This window comes from Falco biarmicus, chromosome 14, assembly GCF_023638135.1.
Source record: "Falco biarmicus isolate bFalBia1 chromosome 14, bFalBia1.pri, whole genome shotgun sequence".
Taxonomy (NCBI): Eukaryota; Metazoa; Chordata; class Aves; order Falconiformes; family Falconidae; genus Falco; species Falco biarmicus.
Genome location: NC_079301.1, coordinates 21,860,914 through 21,879,665, shown reverse-complemented (window position 1 = coordinate 21,879,665; position 18,752 = coordinate 21,860,914). Strand labels below are relative to the sequence as shown.

The 18,752-nt window shown below is 47.1% G+C and overlaps 1 protein-coding gene across 10 annotated transcripts in view; it reads left to right on the top strand.

The window, feature by feature from the left end:
- The window catches only part of ARHGEF9 (Cdc42 guanine nucleotide exchange factor 9), a 221,805-nt gene that overhangs the window by 185,875 nt on the left and 17,178 nt on the right, over positions 1–18,752 (top strand). For all 10 annotated transcript variants that reach the window (XM_056359669.1, XM_056359668.1, XM_056359672.1 and 7 more), the window contains one exon: positions 3,600–3,731. In XM_056359669.1, coding sequence (XP_056215644.1) covers positions 3,600–3,731 — 132 coding nt within the window. The remainder of the gene's footprint in view (positions 1–3,599; positions 3,732–18,752) is intronic.

Sequence of the window (18,752 nt, the reverse complement as noted above, 5' to 3'; positions counted from 1 at the left end):
TCCAAGAATGACATGAGGAAAAAAAAGATGCATGCAACCAACGTACTGTTTTCAAAGTGAAGACAGCCTGATGAGAAATCATCCTGGGAAAAAAAATCGTATCAGGGACTGAAACGGATCCTTCTTTTTTTCCTTCTTCTCCCCCCCACCCCCCCCAGCAACAGAAGGTATCAAAAAATGAGCCTGCTGAAAAGGACAACATTTCTCTTGCTTTCCTTTTTCTGATCTTTCTGTAGCCCAGAGTGCTAATCATCCTGTCAATCTCTAATTAAAGAACAGCAGTGTCAGGCAGAAGAGAGCCCTGCTCGCTGAATGTTAACTACTGAAGGGGATTTTGTGCCCAGCAGTGACAGCAAAGAGCCATGTCAGGAGCCGGGCTCGGGCACAGGGGAGCGGGTCCGATGGGCTGCTGAGCGCTGCTGAGCCTGGGACAGCATCTGCTCAGGGATTGCTCATGGGGCAGAGTGGGGCAGGCCGGCAGGTGTGACGTGCTGCAGCTCGCAGTCCCACGCCCGCCCTTGTTATGCTGGTGCTCCCAGCGGTGTTTCTCTCATGACACTAGTAAAAACCCTTTGGTTCCTCCCAGTTCCTTGTTACAGAAAGTGGTGCACATAGCACAACTGAGGAGCTGTGGATTGACATCTTCCCGTAGCAGCAGCAGCAGAAGAGCTGACCCTCTGCTGCAACCGTCAGGATTAGCCCTAGGACTTGATATGTCATTCTACTGCTGGCAAGCTCAAGGGAGCATGAAGCACACGTCCAGCCTAGGTCTGGGTGACCTTCTGCTCCCATGATTGCACAGCAAGTAGTTGGGACTCTGCCTGTGATTACATGAAGAAAAGGAGTCAGCTTTCTTTCTGCTGCCCTTTGTATGTAGCAGGGTGCACAGCGAAAACCCTAGAAGCAGGCTGGGGAGGGCTGAATTTTTTTATTATAGGCTTATAGGATAGCTCAGGTTGGAAAAGACCTCAGGAGGTCATCTAGTCTTCTCTTGGCCACTTTGCCAGTGTGCGCTGCTGAAGTCGATAGGACATCTGCAAGTGCAGAGTAACTAAAAGTTCAGCCTCTTCCTTTTTTAGCCATATTTATCTTAACTTATAGAAGGTTATAGATGATCCAGCCTCTCTAGGAGTTGCTTGGAAAAAAGTGGAAAAGATGATTTTTTTCCTAGTTTTGTATAGGATTGGAGGGATCCAAGCCTAGGAGTGGCTTTGGAGAGGCACTGCGGAGAGCCTGCCTCAAGTCAGGACCGAGTCTCGAGGTGTGCTGGGGTAGTTGCGTTAGCAGCGGAGCAGAAAAGCAAACGCTTCCCTCCTTGCCTGCCACCCTGCCGCTGACCCTGTCAGCCCCCTGCTAGGGACGCTCCACTAGCAGAAGACAGTTCATGCTATTCAAAGAGGTGGTATAACTGTGTCGGGGAAAAATAAATGCCTTTCAAGGTTCACTGCATCTGCTCGAGGAGGCTCTAGCAGTGCAACCATGCTGGTGTATTGCTACAGCAGCCCAGGGCTTGAGGAACAGGCAGGGCCATGGAGATGCTGCTCTTGGGGACTGCAGGCTAGTCCAAAACTATTTGCAATATATATTTCCAAATTTGCTAACCCAGCATTGGTAATCATCTATTTCTAGCCTATGGACTGTATATAAATTGCTTTTCCAACAGAAGAAATGCAATACAAATCCTATCATTTCAGATCTGAATTTTTTTGTTTTATATTGCTTGCAGGGACTACATAGTTTGGGTTCAGCTAATCAAGTAGAAGTGTTTACAGAGTCCTGTGTGTCCTCAGGCTTGAGATGCTACCACAGGAGTAAAAGACAAAACTGGCTTTCTATTTTTAGCAGCCAGCCTCTTCTAGGCTCGCCCCCTCTCATAAAAGCTCCCATCCATAGGCTTGTACGAATCTGCTTCATATAAGCTCATGTTTAGCCAGGAAACCCCACAGTTTCGGGAGCCGGTGTGTTCTCTTCAGAGGCTTCTTGTTCAAGGGCTTGTGTGTACGTGAGCTGTTGCAACAGCACATGGGTCCCCGGTTCCTGGCCAAGAGGTACCATGGCTGAAATTGCACCCTGACACCACACTCTTGAGACACTGCATGATGCATGACCCGTTCCTTCTGGGAATGACCCTCTGTGTTCCTGGGAGGTTATCCCTAATTAAGCCGGCAGGTACCACAGCTACAGAAGTGAGATAGAGAGGTGGATAAATACCTCGCTAAGGTGATTTGAAAGTCTGTGCTGCGGCATGATGATGCAGTGACTTAATGAAGTTGCTGTTGTCACAGGGCCCAGGGACTCAGGCAGTCGCTTCCAATCAATGCTGAGAGGTTAATTACACATTTACCTGAACAGCAGTCTGAAATCCTCACCAAGAAATTGGGAGTGGGGATGGCTCTTGGTTGCTTTGGCACCTACAAGCATAAGCAGTACCAGAAAAGCATGTCTATCTAGATACCCCCATAGCTGGCTGAACCTTTACAAGTGGTTTGCTGAGATTCTGGGATGGTCTTGTCCCAGAAATTGGTTCTAGTTTGTCATCAAAGCCAGAACTGCAGTAGCTTTAGAGCCAAAAAGAAAAAAAAAACCACCAAGCTTTTTTCTCACTTGCTCCTGAATCCTGCTCCTTACCTTTTAGCTGAAGTCATCCCAGTTCCTTCTGTGGTGTTTTCAGAGTGAGAGATAACTGAGATGCCCACAGGGCAGGTGGTGGTGAATTCACCCATTTTTAATAAATAGATTTTAATTAACTTTTTAAAAAGTCCAACTCATCCCAATTAGTGGAGGGTGACTGCATTTGTTCTTTCTGAGAGTGGGAGAGAATGCGCTGTGTTTTCAAGACCATCTGCTCATGAATCCTTAAAAAAAAATCAGAGAGGAAAACAAGCGTTAGCCAGAGGCAGAGAAAGGGTGAGGGCATTCTGGCAGCCAGCCGGGGAGGCCGTGCCAGTGGGGGCGGGGGTGGGGGCTGCCCAAGGAGCTGGGGTGATCCTGACAGATTTTGGAGGTGGGGAGCTCTGGGGAGCTCTGGGAGAAGGGACGGTAATTGCCTGAATGAGTGGGAAGCAAGGCAACAATCTGGAGGGGTGGGTTCTGGCAGCTTCCTGAGCAGGGGGAGCTGATACCCCGCTGTAGATGACTTGGGAGCTGGCCTGGGATTTCAGGAGGGGACGCGCTTTGGGATGCTATTCTAAAGGGAGGCGTTGCCAAGGCATTTGTTACCCTGAATACAAAGTGGTTCTGTCGTGGGCAGGAGAACGAGGCTTTGCTCTCAGGATGCCACCAGCACCTGCAGCGGGATCCAGGGTCTGGGGGTACCTGGAGAGGGGAGAAGGGGCAGTGTCTGGAGCAGCTCCTTCCTCACCGCAATGCAAACTGTAATGACCATGCTTTGGGTGTCCACACTTAATTTATATCCCTTCCTTCAGAATTATCCCATATCACCAGTTTCTGGTCTGAAGTCAGATGGGGTAGCTTTGAGAGGTGCAGAAGGATCAAAATTTTATTTAATTATCACTTCTCCCCATCCTGCAAAGAGAAACGTATCCACTGCCCTGGCTGGGAGTGGCGGTTCACTCGGCCTCGTTCTCTGTGCCCTCTAGGGAGACGATATCTTGGACCGCAGCTCAGAGTTGATCTACACGGGAGAGATGTCCTGGATTTACCAGCCGTATGGACGGAACCAGCAGCGTGTTTTCTTTCTCTTTGATCACCAGATGGTTCTCTGCAAGAAGGTAAGGACATCCAGGGAGAAAGCAGCATGGCTAAGGACATGCTGCGGACAGGCTTCCCAGTACAAAATGGTTTTTAGGGCAAGGTGGCTATTTGCTACACGTGCAAGAAGAGGACATGGATAGCACTGAGGAAGGGCAACCCACGTGCTAGAAACACTGAATTACAGGATGGTGAGTATAGTGTCATAGAGGGATTTTTATGCTCATGCAAATCCAGCCTCCACTTGTTCGTTTCATGCCTTTTTCTCATGTGCCCCTTGTTTGGCTCGTTGCCTCACTTCTACTTTTGGATTTTGGCTGCAGCATATGATGTGGGATTAGATAGCCCTAGAATTTCTGTGTGAACTATGAAGCCTGGCACTTGGGCAGACAACTCAATTACTGCATTAAAATCATGATTGCTGCCTCTCGAAGAAATATCAGGCAGAAGCCTGGTCCGTAGCAGGGTATATGTGCTGTCACTTGGTGAAATGCATTTTAAGCCTCATCCTCATGTAGCTGCTGTGCTGGATTTTATAGGGCATTAAGCCCATCGTGAAGGTAGAGAGAGACAGTGAGGAATACTGGTGTTACTGTGTTGTAGTATTAATAGCAGCAGGTGAAATGTGTTCTGGAGCAACTGTGTTAAGCAGCAGCATCATAGCTGTATTGCTGTAGTCCCGCTAAGGTGATCCCAGCTCATTACCATCACAAGTGTTCGCAGTGCAGTGCCAGAGCTCATAAATCCCCTACGCCTCTGTCTGCTGACAGACCAGGGATTCGTTGACACTTTCACTGCAGCCATACAGATAAGTGTGCAGAGGGAGTCCCCTGGACAGGCTTCGAGTGGCAGCGAGGGCGAGCTGCAGATGTCTCCAGCCAAACACACCAGGACTGCGTTCCTGTCTCATCTCACATGCTAGGGAAAGGTTGAGTGGGACCTGCACCACGTGGCAGCCCTCCGAGGAGTGCCCTGCACCACAGGAAGCGCGTGGGTGGCCGTGGGGGTGGGTCCTGACTCACCACGGCATCACTGCCCGCTGCCGCCGTGGTGTACGGAGCTGTGGCCTGTGCCGTTCAGTGGGTGGCACTTTCTTCTCCTGAGTCATGGTTGACTGAAATTTTGCCTCTTGGAATGCATGGGCTTATTTTTTCCCTCATCATTGCTGTGCATTTTACTTCTTTCCTGGCTCTGTTAAAAAAAAAAAAAAAACAAACCACAGAGCAACAATAACAGAGTCAGATGTTCAGAGAACTGTCAAAATGCGTCTGGAAGTACACAGCTGGGTTTAATTTTTAATCTTGACCTCCTGCACTTTGGTTGTGACCCTTTCATAAGTCAGCATCCAGTTTGGCTTGCACTGGGTCTGAGCCAGAGGGATAGTGAGCGTTCCCTTAACTCCTGGGAAAATCAGAGCTGGGATTGTCGTGGTTATCAGTATGGGTGGAGAGCATCAGCAATTCACAGCAGGCTGCCGGGGGCTCAGAAGGTTGTATCAGTATGCAAACAGCGTTAGTGTGACACTGCCCTTCTTCCCTTATGTATTCAAAAGGCATTTTGTGATGTGTGTGGCAATGCTGCACAAGAGATGCCTTCGTGGGAAGACGCCCTGCAGATTTCAGCTGTCTCGGAGCCAGCACAGTAGTCTGGGGCTCCCTGGCAGAGAGACTGGCTCCATGTCAGGATCTGGTGGGCTCTTCTGCCACTAGCTGAGATCTTGTGGGACAGTGTGCCCACTGAGCTTTAGGGTGCCAGGGCAGAGGGTGGTAAGTCATCTGGTGAGCCCAGGACCGTGGGCACAGGGTTCATACCTCGTTGCAGGTTCTCCTTCTGCATCTCTTTTTTTCTAGCATCAAACTGCAGTTGTTGCTTTTCAGCACGTTGGGGTAAGAGGGGAGATGGGGTTACAGCTGGGTTCTCCTTGAGTGTTATTAAGAAAGATTGTCAGAGTATGGAATGCAGAGGAGTGTTAGCTCACATTTTGGGATCAAACATCTTATATAAATCAAATCTGAATGATTTATAGCCTGTGTTGTCTTGACCCTTGCGTCAGGCTTTGCTGTTTCAGATCCCAGCAGGCAATCATCTAGCAGGATAACCTCTGCTTTAGAGCCAGTGCGCTGTATCCTGGGGCTTCCTCAGTGAAGCACCATGTATGTCGTGGTGCAGGAAGCGGAGGCTGTCCTTCCTTACCCCATGCTTTAAAATGCTTCTCTGAGAGATATGAAGTATGACCCACATGTCCCCAAGAGCAGAAAGAAGGCAGCAGGTTGGCTGAGGTGCTGGTGTTCCAGCTCTGCCTGGCCAGGTGTGGGCAGAGCCCCGTGTCCTGGCATCATCTGCAGCACAGCCTGGCCCCAGTTGTGGGGGTTACAGTGCTTGAGAGCGGCCTGAGCTTGCACTATGTGTTCATGTCCCACTTCAGCAAACCCTCAGGGAACTGGAGTTGAGTCCAGAAGGGGAAGTTTGAGATTTCCAGAAGGTCTCAGAGTTCAGCTGGTCCAGGTCTGGCAGCTCCTCTGCCTTGCGTACAGGGAAAATTAAGTCATTCAGAGGTTTTCAAATCAGCAGATTGAACAGCACCCCTCTTATTCTAGACACAGGCAGTGAGGAAATTTGTGGACAGCCAGACCTATGTTTTGCGTGAGGTTTGTTTGGTCAATAAGCCTGGTCAAAATTTTCAGCTTTGGTACCACTTCAAAATGGCACATCTCAGTGAATCTTCCTCTTTGGAAGATCTTCTGCATATGTGGGTTTTCTTCATATATAATAAATTAGTAGGTGTGATACATCCTGAATCATGACACAGTCTATTTAAGAATACATTTATTTTTGAATTATAATGGTTGAATTTTACCTCTTTATTGGTCAAAAAAGTTTTTTTATAGAAATAAGGAACTAAAACAAATTCCTTATTTAAATATGTCACATATACTTAAGTTTGATGAAAGTATGCTAGATATCCTGAGAGGCTCTAGAAGACAAGCATGTATTTCAAACGAGATCTTCCCGTCCTCCAGATCTTCACTGCAGTTATCTGCATGTCATCCTCGCCTTCGTTACCTGTTTGTCTCCCTGGTGGATGTTTGCAGCTGCAACAGCTCTGCTCTTGAATCCTCTAGTAAGACATATGGATTCTGTAGTTTGATAGAGACTGATACATGAGTTTCTGATGGAGCAGATACTGTTGGATATCATAAGCTCTGTGACAATTTTGGATGTTGGTATTCTCTGTCATTCCCTTTGAACTCTCTTGTCTGCAAAACCTGTTACACAGCGGGCTCACGTTGCAAAGAATGTCAGACTTCTGCTCACTAGTTCATGCAGTGAAAGACGAAATAATTTCTATGTGGCAAAACTGGCTGGAATCAGCTTCGCTGCTGTAGGCTGAGGTTAGGCGTTAGTGCCATTCGCTGGTACCAGTAGATGTGTGTTAAGTCTGGGAAGAGGTATATGAATTACTTCAGTGTCTGGAAAAGAGCTAGTGAAAGTCAGTTTCTCTTTTGCTGCCAAAATTTCAGCAGCATTCTGCTTCCAGCCAACCCAGGTGCTGATCAGTCCCAAGAGAGCGCGCTGCTGCATGCATGCCTGCAACCCTTCTTTGTGCCGGTATTGCAGGTGGCTGAGCCTTTGGGCTGGCTGTATTGCTGCTGAACCCAGGTGGAGTATTAAAAATCTATCTATAGCCACGGTAACAACTCATTTTGTACCCATTGTTAAAGGTGAGCGCTGGGTGCAAAGCAACATGTCCCCCCAGTCCCGTGTAAGTTTGGGTTTCCTCCAGGCGGTTCTGCTGTCAGTGGCAGGCAGTGAACACGGCTGTGGTGCGGTGCGGCTGCTCTGCTTCCTTTGCCTGGCTCCAAAGACAAGGCACAGGCCACACTCTCAAAACCATCTTTGTTTCTCGCATTCATCTGTTGGTCCCTGTTTGGTCCATCAGCTTTACAGGCAGACGGCCTAGGAAAGTTCCAGCAGGACTCCTCTGGTCTGCTACCAGGGGTTACCTTGTTTCTTTTTCCCGCTGATCTGTCCCATGTTGCCTGTGTCTGCGGAACAAGGTCTGTTGGCTATGGAGGTATGTCTGGTATCCAGCTATCTGCTTTTTTTTAATCTGCAGCAATTAACATATTTCCAAATAACCCCGTCTGCCTTGAATATGCCCTTATGCCCTACTTCCCAGAAGCTGCGCCATACCTTTCTGGTGATGTCTGAAAATGTTTCAAGGTTACGGCGGCTTTTTTTGTTGGACCTCTGGCCGAGACATTTCTGTGAGGGGGGATGACTCGCAGGGTCATTTTTCTTGAGAGTATCACCTAGCTGTTCCCCTGCTTGATACGCCTGCAGAAGGTCATCAGTAATGCCAGGCAGCCATCTGACAGACAGGAGCTCGCTGTATTATTAGCTGTTCCCAAATATTTCAAGCGAGGTTTCGGTGTCAGCCTGGCCTTTTGAAATAGCGGGTGCGCACACATCCCTGCCGGTTGGAACCACCCCCTTGTATCCTATTGCTCGCTCTACTCGTAAAGGTGATCTGCTGCTCAGCAGAGGGGTGGGATGGAGCGAGAGCTGCTGGTGGGGGCAGCTACTTGAACATGAATGTCCTTGTCTTCCCACTGGCTGCATCTCCTGGGATTTTTTCCAACAGCTTTTGCAGCGTGAGCTGAGCCAAGGGTCTGTCTTTGTGAATGAGTGTACGGGCAGCTGGGTGGTTACCTGGTTGACGGTTCATTTGCACGCAAAGAACCAGATATTAGTGTAGTTATTAATGTGACTATGTTGAACTATATGACTATATTAATATGACCACGATGAACTAGCCATGAATACAGTTCAGCTGTCAGGAAAGGAGCGGTGGCACTGGTCGGGTGCAGCAGCAAAGCGCAGACCCTGGCCGAGTTGCCAGTGTAAGTTCTGCTGCCTCAGACTGAGGAATCCCAAATGCATTTCCATGACCCCCAAGGCTTGGAGAACTGATGGGACTTCAGGCAGAGACCTAGTTTGTGAAAATGAGTAGTTGTAAAGGGCTGCATTCAAATGTGCTTGACAGATGTTATTTCCGCCAGTATGGGTATATTTAAGTCTTTCTTCTAAGCAGGAAACTTGCAGTAAGATTTATGAGGGCTGCATGAGTAAGAGCAGTAGCAGCAGGTGGAGAAGCTGACACTATGGCAGCCAGCTTTCATTCCTGGCAAACATCTTGCAAAGCAACTTGTGTGGGAAGATATTCACAAATAAAAATGGTTTCTGAGCTTTACAAATAAATCTCTTTAGCTTAGATTTTGCCTTCAGATACAGCACTGGTCACTTCCTAATATCACCACTGAATTATTTTCTGGTGCTAAGAAGTGAGGAGATCAGTCAGATGAAATGCCCGTGTCGGCCATTTCGGTGTTCAATAAACGGAACACTAAACACCAGTGGGTGTCGGCAGGTACTGCAGAATGTTTCCAGAACCTGTGTCAACAGGGGAGCACTGCATGAGTTTGGATGTCTACAGCTGCTGATAAAGAGCCACTGGGAGTGCTCATGGTTTAGATATTCTTTGCAAAGCTGAGCAACTTTCAGCTGTTGGATTAATGTCAGACTCCCCTTACAAATTTTCTGCCTGTGTTTCCTGAACCAGAGGCTGGGACATTGCAGTGTGCTTGAGGACAAAGTGGTGCTTTCTTCAGAAGAGAGTCTCAGTTGGGTTACCCTAATGCAAAAACACCTTTTGGAGAGGAAGAAGGGAATAAACTGTGTAGGAAGCAAGTGCTGGCCTCAGTTTGACTTACCATATGTCTGTAATCAGGAAGGAAGAATAAATATTCCAACATGCTAACCATAATTACCAAGAAATGAAGTCAATCCTTGATGATGGTAACATTAAAAGATGTTGCCTTAAAGGCACAGGGTCTACTTTTCTGTTCACCCTGAAGTTGAAAGAGTTTGACACCAAGATGCTTTAAATTAGCAAATCATAGTACTTAACATCCAGGACTGTGACACGCAGCATTAATTATGATCATAGCTTGTTATGTTGGGGGATGCTCGAGGTGCTTATCATGTAATAGATGAGGATCTTCTTTTTTCTGTTGTGGGTAATAGTTTGGATTTCCCCAATGGCCTGGAGAGCACTGTGGCACTAGGCTGGAAATGACAGTATGGAGTATGAAGGGTTAACGGAGTTTCTGCACCAAATTGTACTTTTCTTACACCAAGAGTTGAACAGTCCTTGATGGGGCTCTGTGTTTAGTGTTTTCTGACAGTGCAAAAAGATCAGTGACTGCATGAAGCACATTTAGTTTTCATTTGCATTTTTATGTGTCTCTTGTAATCAAGAGGCAATGCAAACTCCAGCTTGTGATTTATTGCTATTGCTGTCTTCCCTTGAGCTCTCAGAGCAAAGCAGGTTGGATAAGCAAAATGAGACCAGCTTAATAGCGGTAGCCAGACAGTCAGCCAGAAATAGCTGTGCTGTAGGAGATGGAGTAAATAAAATAATACTGTCAAACTCCGTTGCAGTTCAGGTTTCCAAATGGGAAGACAAAAGAGACATTTCTGAGCCCTTTCAGCGTACGAAGGTCTAGTTCTAGTTCCCATATTGCTTCTGTTAAAAGCATTGAGGTAATCTTTGCACCAAAACAACGGCCCTGCTTTTATTACAGGCTAAATAGGTCTCAGGGGCTAGCCGAAAATCTTGTTTGCAAACACAGAACAGCACTGGGACAATTCTTATTACTTTAAGTGCCTTTTTGACCCACAAGGAACACCATTTGACATTCGCAGCACCTCCTACCCATTCTCTTTCCTTCCCAGTAACACAGATCTCCCTGAAACGCCAGGTTTAGGGTCAGGCCTGGGTCCAGCCTGCAGCAGGGTGGGAAAATGGGTCAGGCTGCGCTTGCCTGTTTTCAAACAGCGGCTCAGCAGAGGCTGGGGGGTGGGCTGCAGGGACCCGCAGGGCGTGCTGCTGCTCGAGCTGGTGCGATAGCGTAAGATGGGCATGAAGAAAACCAAAGAAAACACAGTCCTTGGCCACAGCCCTGAAGCAAAGTATGAAATGAAGTTTTTAGAGAACAGTGTTTCCGCCACCCCACTGATGTAGCCCCACGTTCGTGCCCAGCTGATCAGCCGGTGCTGTCTGCAGACAAGGTTCCTGTGGGTCCAGATTGTAGAGTACGGCAAGGAAGTTTGATCCTCCTGTCATTCTCCTTGGCTAGCCGGTAGCTGAACGTGAAGGATGAATTCCATCAATTGACAGGATATATATTAAAAACAGTTACAAAAAAGTACTTTGGCTTTCAGATATAGCATAGTCAAGAAAACTTTTAATAGTCAAAATAGCCCTGAATGCATTTGTTCAGTGACCCTTTTACAGGGATGCGCATGTGCCGGTTACGTGCCCTGAGTGCAGTTTTGCAGGAGTGGTGCTGCTGGGCTGGACTGGCCAGAGCCAGCAACTCGGCGCCTGCTGCCGTTCTGCTGACTGGGGGAGGCAGGAGCTGCCTCCTCGCTGCTCGGGGTACAACAGCTGAGCAGAATGAGCAGACTCCAGCGAGGTCACTGGGATGCGGGAGGTGTAGGGAGAAAAACATCGGGGTTGGCCAGAGAAGCCCGCTGGAGGAGGGCGGGAGAAGGCTTTAGGTTGTTAGTTGTTAATTCAATGGTAAAATCCAGAAAAGGCTGAATTCAGAGTCCCTCACAGTCTGTGTTCTCTTTTCTGGATAGAGAAACAGGTTTAGCCTACTCATGCAGCCATACAGATATGCAAGATTCTATACAATATACTCTGTGCCTAATTTATCGCTCCTGTAATTGCAGTGGGTGTACGTTTGGCCCACAAGTGAAACCTCCAGAGCTGAAAATCTAACCCTCCCTCTGCTGTGGCCTTTCAGCAGCACAATTTTAAGCCCCTGGGAACAAACTGGCGGGGCCAAACCGAATGACGTGGCTGCAGCAGGGTTTCCCATCTTTTCCTGTTATTAGTTCTTTGGAAGTGCACTCGCCCTCGCCTCACTGCTTCGCAGCCAGTGTGACTGGGCTTGAGGTGGAACAAGGCATCAAAATGCCACTGATGTTCCACTAAATACATTCAACAAAAATAGCATTTCCACATAAATGCTTTCAGCTCCAGTCCTCCCCCACTCGGATCCCACACTGCAGCTTCATGGAGCTGGCAAGGATGAATCAAACGTCTCTTTCCCAACTCAGGAGACAGACACTGCTGAATAATTTGGCAGGAATCTGCCGACCTCCCCAGCAGAGCTGTCCTTGTGCGAGGAGGAGTTACGTAAACTGATAGCACAGAGATTTCGGCTCCCCTCTTCCCACGGCAGCCCCTGGGGAAACTTGCCACAATTTGGCCTATCCTAGGAAGTTAGTGGTAGGAAGCGAGTGGCCGAGGTTGTGTTGGGGAGGTGGTGTTAACATCCTCCTCTTCCTAATGTGGTCCGTCCCTCATCGCATTTTCAGGTGGCACTGCACAGACCCCATTTCCCTGCCCCTAAAGGCTGGCTCAGCCCAAACCGCTGTGTCCGACAGGGCAACGGCAAAGCTGACAGCCACTTAGCAGGACTTAGATTTATTTTCTGATATCAAGAATATTTAGGACAAAAACACAAAAAAGGGTTCGTTGAGTTGAGGGTCTCACTTGAGGCCTAGTTTTGCAATACACTCAGCTCTGGCCAGGTTGATGAGAGCGGTGTGTAACTGTCCTGTCGTAACAATCAGCTTGCAGTAGGGTTAAGTTAAATGAATTAATGCTACGGAAAACTGTATCTTTGGTGTTCATGAAAAGCAAGCTGGGCTGCTTTCTTCAAAGGGTTGCTTTAAGGTAAATTAGATTTTAAAAATGTAGGCTCTGAATCTTTTTTTTTAAAGCCAAAGAACGTTGAAAGCCCTTATGACTAAAGATACCCAAAGACATGGCGAAGTGGCAGTGTGCCATGCTCTCATTGCTCACGGCAGGCTGGGCAGAGTGGAGATAGAGAGCAGGCAGGCAGGAAAATCAGGACAAATTTCAGGAGTAAACTGAAAAACTCTGCTCACTCCCTCTGCTTCTTCTGTTCAGCTCTGCAGTCACTGCCCAGGTCAAGGAGAAATTGTCAGAGAGGGGTCTGACACCCACTTCTTAGTGCAAAAGCCAGCTCAGCCTTTTCCAGACCTCTGCCTTTTCCAAATCATGGGCTGGTGTTTGGGTGCAGTTATTATGGACCCCGGTTTAGTCTTTTCCCAATTTCAGCATCAGTTATTAACTGTTCATCAACTGTTTCAAGATCAACTATTCACCAAGCTGTAGAGCTTGCCTGTAGGGGGGTCCCTCTGCAGCCTCATCCTTGGATGCCCATTCTCCTTTGGTACCTGAAGAACTCATCATCTTCTGGGCAAAAACAGTCTGCAGGGACTGCTGCTTCTTACACCGAGCACGCTGCTACCTTGCTGCCTTGTCTGTGTTACGTTTCAATTATCAGTCATTTCAGGTGAGCTCTGGCTTTGCTTTATCTGTGCGTATGCAGTATAACACGCTCAGCCTTCCCACCCCATGAGTGCTTGCAAGGGCTGTTGCTTCACCAGCAACGCTCCTCACCCCACACCATGATCTCAGGTGGGGAGGAGTGAGGGGAGAACCCCCTTGTGCACCTTTGCGCTGTCACCCCCACTCAGTGCGGCAGGAAGATCTCAGACCTCTATTAGGATGATCTTCTGTAAAGGGACCGGGATGGGATGGAGTGACAAGCCCCAGCAGAAGTGCCACCCTGTGGCATGTTACTCAGTTGCCCTTTGCCTTGCAGGAGGGATGGAGGGGTCTGTGCTGGGCTGCACTGGTGCCTGCAGAGCCTCCTCTCCGCCTTCCTTTGCTCTGCCAGCTCCAAACCCCAGAGCACGTGTAACGCTAAGCTGTTCTTACAAGGCTTTGAGCTGTTAAAGATCCACCATCAAAGGCTTTCAATGTGTTTTTCACTGATTACTTATTTACACCTCCCAGTTGCCCTGTAAAAGAAGCAAATGCCGTTATCCCATTATAGAGGGGGAAGGTCTGAGGGAGAAATTGCCTTTCACCTGAGGGTGCGCAGCCAGCCCTGCCAGGCTTGGGAGCTGTGCTCTGTAGGCCTGGCTGCAGCCGTGCACGCAGTTCCTCCCCGCGTCACTTTGAAACTACTTTGCCGTTGGACTACACAGGATTTAATAACGGGAGAACCGATAACCTACATACGCAATAATAAACTTGTAAAGGATTATTCTGTGGTTGGCATCTTATATATTGTCAGCTCCTAAGAGGGATCTAATGACTCACGGCTGGAAATGGCTCTTTCTCCACTTGCGTTTTGTAGATTGATTTGTTTTATGTGTGAGAAGTAGAGTGTGACCTAGCATGGAGTAAACCATAGCACTTGAAAAAAATGTGCCATCCTAAAATCATAACCCTTACTTAAGATCTCCCCATCCATTCTTGCATGCCACCCGCTAAGAAATAAATATGAATAGTTTCTGAAACGCATGAGGATGGATGCATGCAAAGCCAACAGGACCAAATGACCCAGGACACGTACCAGGCTCGGTCCTCTCAAGTGCTTACCTGTGCCCTCTGACAGAGGAGGAAATTTCCTCCCTAGGTGCTGTGCGCTGCTTAAGCCGTTGAACAGCTTTTAATTCTAATGTCATTTTGCAGTAGCGATCGACAGCACAGGCAGATTGCCCTGCTTGTGATTCATGTTACATTTCCTCTGCAGCATCACGGGAGGGTTTGACTCGTACAGGGTCCTGCACAACCACAGCATGCAAAGGCAGTGCCCGGCATATGCAGCTGTGGCCTGGGGTACTTGTGGCAGAAGAAAAGTGATTGATTAAAGCTAGAGAGCAGGAGGAGAAAGCAGTGCTCAAGACAAGTAGCAGTCGATGTAGCAGTAAGAATTACTGAACAGTCTGATTTACAGATGCAGTCCTTTTTACAGATATCTATAGCCACCCCAATAATTTGGGGGTAGGTGCATAACTCATTGTGGAAGCCACATCCCAACTTCTGATCTCCAGGTTTTCCAATTAAACTCCAGCTTTGGCTTCTTTACGATGGTCACAAATGAGATATGTTTCTTTCAAGTGCAGCTACGGAAAGTTGTCCTCCCCCACCCCTTCAGAGAGGGGACAGTGAAATGGGGATATTTAAGGCAGCGTGAGAGCAGGAGAAGGTTGCCCAAGCAGGTCGCACAGGCAGGTACATCTCCCTGAGCACAGCCGCTACCTCAGGCACAAGCACTTCAGCTGTAACCTCCGACAAAGCAAATGCAGAGAGCAGAACTGTGGTAGGTTTACGTAATGTGTCAAAACTTTGTTTTGTGCTCCCATCAAATGCTACTTTTTTTGGCTTCATCTTTTCCTTGTGAATCCTTAGTAGTATTACGTGAACAGACTGCAGAGCGTTATTCAGAAGAGCTTAATTAACCTCAGCGAGGGAAAGAAAAGGAAATCAGAAGCTGTAGGGTAAAAAAAGATCATATTTAGACAAATAAGTGCAAATGACCTAGATGCATCAATTTCCGTAAGAGCCGTGCAACGCACTCTGGATGCTGTGTGCAGAGACTGCAGGTTTGTCGCTGCTCCTCGCGCTCACTGGCCCGGTCTGCGCCTTGGGGCTTCTCCCGCACCACCCCTGCAGTCCATGCTAATCCTGCCGGCTCTCATCCCATTTTCTCCTCCATCTGCCACCTTTCCCTTAGACATCATCAAAATACAGAGCTGGGAAGGACCCCAGGAGATTAGCTATTCCCTTCGCAGGATTAAGTATGCTCAGATCATCTCTGATGGATATTTGTCTAACCTTATTTTTGAAAATCTCCACAGAATGCTGTCCCAAGACTTCCCTATTTTGTCTGCTCTAGTGTTTAACTAGTCTTAGAGCTACAAAGATTTTTTCCCACGTATCTCACCCTATTCTCCCTTGCGGTAAATTAAGCCAAGCCACAATCAAAATGGAGAAGAATTGATCACCAGCATCCTTAGAAGAGAAGCAGCTTTCACATTCTGGAGTACCAGTAGCACATTTCTTTTTATTTATGTCCTTTCTAGATTACTCCCATTTCTTTGGCCTTTCCCCAGTGATCAGGTTTTGAGAGTCTTTTTTAGTGTGTCTTTTTGTATTTTCTTGCACTTATCCAATTTAACTACAAAAAATAATTTTGTATGACAGTCAGAATGGGGCCATGTAAGCCAGCTAGTCGTCATCCTGGCTTGACTATGGACAGGATAATATATCATACTATACTAATATAGCCAGCATATAAACAAAGGTAAATTCTCTATCTTAATAATTTCTTCCTAACTGTCTCGTGTGTTACCCCTGGGATAATCAGGAGCAACAGCAACAGCCTGTCCCAGCTGCCATTTCTGCTCTCCTCGAAGCCTGAGCTCCTTTTGACAGTGTGGCTACTTCTATAGCTGATAAATCTCCATTTTGTGTATACGTATGTGCTTTGTCCTTCTGACATACAGTTCTTATCCCAGTCTGTTTAAACAATCCATTTTCATCCTCAGCCACACACCTGCTTTCCTTCATCTTGTGTGCGCTCGTTTGATTCAGCTTACGTGCTCGAAGAAAGGGAAGGTAGTCCTGTGCTCGACAAAAACGGTGTGCTGAACAGCAAGGTCCATTTCTCAGTACTGCTACAGGCTTTCCGTCTGCGTCTGGCAGGAATCACGGGAAGCAGCATTACCTTCATTGCCAGCATGTTCCCTGAATTGTTATTCTCTTGTCCACATGCATAAAAAGCTCCTTAAAACGGAGGTTTGGCCTTGTTTGCTGTACATATCTCATGGAGCCCCAATGAATTCCTTACATTTTATTGAAATCAGTTACAGTGTAAGCCAAGTGCATTTGGAGATGCCCATGCTTCACTAAGGAGGCTAAGTAACGTGTTATTCTTTAAGAGCTGTAGGAACATATGTGATCAAATGTCCACAGATCAAATAATTATTATGCCTCCCATAATATGGGCATTAAAATTTAGTCAGTTGGGAAATAATATGCATTTCTTGAGTGTTGGCAAGAAGAGGAGAGGAAGGGAGAAGCTAGGAAATGCCTAGCCCATTAAAAATGGCATCTGTTACAGTTCTTAGTGTGCTGTATGGGCTGAACTTTCTCAAAACCAGCTGTGTACGAAGTGTCTTCCGCGTGTGGACACGTGCTATCCACCGAGACGTGAATGTGCTCTGCCACTCTGTGAAAAGCAAAGGATCTCTTAAAAACTTGGGGTGCCGGTGTTGGAGTTTGTGGTCAGCAAGTGGGGAACGGTCCTTCTTTAGCGGAAGGATGAAGGAAACGCGCTGTTGGCGCAGGGCAGCGACCCGCACTCGGGTGACATCAGGCATGCCTTGCTCTGAGCTCTTTAGCTTTCCTGTACCTCTTCGAACGGTTCCATCTTCCTCCGTGTCAGCACCTTGCTCTCCTCTGGGCCTTGCCCCAGCTCCAGGGGCTGTTTCTTCACCAGAAAGTTCCTTCCAAGCTGGAGGCAGAGGGCTCTGGGGAGGCAGTGGGAGCAAAGATGATTCATTTCTTTTAGATTTGTTATTGAAGTTTCTTCTCAAAATGAAAGTGAAAGTGGCAGGCAGGAGCTTCGTGCTTATTGTCTTCCTGTACTTCGCCCATGTGCTTGCTCAGTGCTCAAGGACAAAACCACAGCCTTTCCTCTTCCTGTGTTTTGTGCAATCTCGATACCTGCACTTGTTCTCTCCTGCTATTGCGTTCTCACCAACAATAATATTCTGTGGGGCCATCTTATTTCCAAAAGCACTTGTGTGATTCCATTCTCTCCTCATTGCTCCTTCAGTAACTCCTAGGCAACACCGTTCTCTTGACATCCAATACTCAGCAATACCTGCAAAACACAGGAGCCTCTAAACGCACTGCAGAAGCCTCGCAGGAGGCAGCGATTGCTCCTGCTCTGTGCAGCCTTGGAGGGGAAGCGTGTGGAGCAGTTTAGTCAGACATGTCCAGACCTGATGCGTTGTCCTCTGGAAATAGGACAGCGCAAAGCTGTTAAAACATTCACTTAGCATTAGCTATTAAAAATAGCTTATACTATTTCCTAAATCAAAATCGGGAGAGATAAGAGGGGGAAAAATATATGTAGTGCGTGTAAGAAAAAAGCTAACGCACAGAGCCTTGTATTTTCAGAACCAGGTGAGAAGGAGGATTGTGATTGTTCTTGTAACAGCTTATATGAACAAATCTCTAGATAATCATGAATATTGTATAGAAAAGTACATTTGGTCCCACTTTACCCATCTCACTCACAAGCACAGTCTGTTCGGTGTTGTGTTTGGGAAGTTTTCATCAGCAGTGGGCAGAAGAATGGTTGCTGGCATCGGTAATTTAAGGAGCACATCTTTTTTACTGTGAGGTTTGTTATCAAGGTTTTTTGAGAGTATGGTGAAGAGAAATGCTGTTTCTAAGAAGTAGTCCAAGACTCAGATCCAAACACAGTGCACAGTATTGATTTAATTGAACAAGTTTAGTGTGATGCTTACAGCCTCTTCTCAGTGCTTCACTGGGCGCCGAGGGAGAGGAAAGAAGTGATTTTCCAAGTTAGTACAAAACAGGAAAGATTTTCTATTGCATATTCAGCCTGAAATATCCTTTTCTTATGTTTTGGACAGCATCACTACTCAAAGCCTGCATACTCGAGGAAGATATTTGTACAATACATTTGTTAATGGAATTCCTCCCCCCAGCCTGAGCATTCCAGTGGAAGGAGCCAGGTTTTAAAGGCTACGAGCTTTGGGACCGTGCCCTTTCTCATGGTAGTTAATAACGTCTGGCAGATCCATGAGCAAGTTTGCTAAAAAAAACTATGATGTACAATTTATTTCCCAGGATCACTGATTTGTTTAAAATCATACCTACTGCTTATCTTTATAAAACCTCTCTGCTATAGCTTACGTGAGTAAATAAATGCTGTACATTGATTTTATTTTTCCTCTTAAACGAGTCCTTTGATACAGCATTTATCTTTAGGGCACTCTCAAAAATCAAAAAGTATTTGAGTTAATTTAATTTAATACACCTA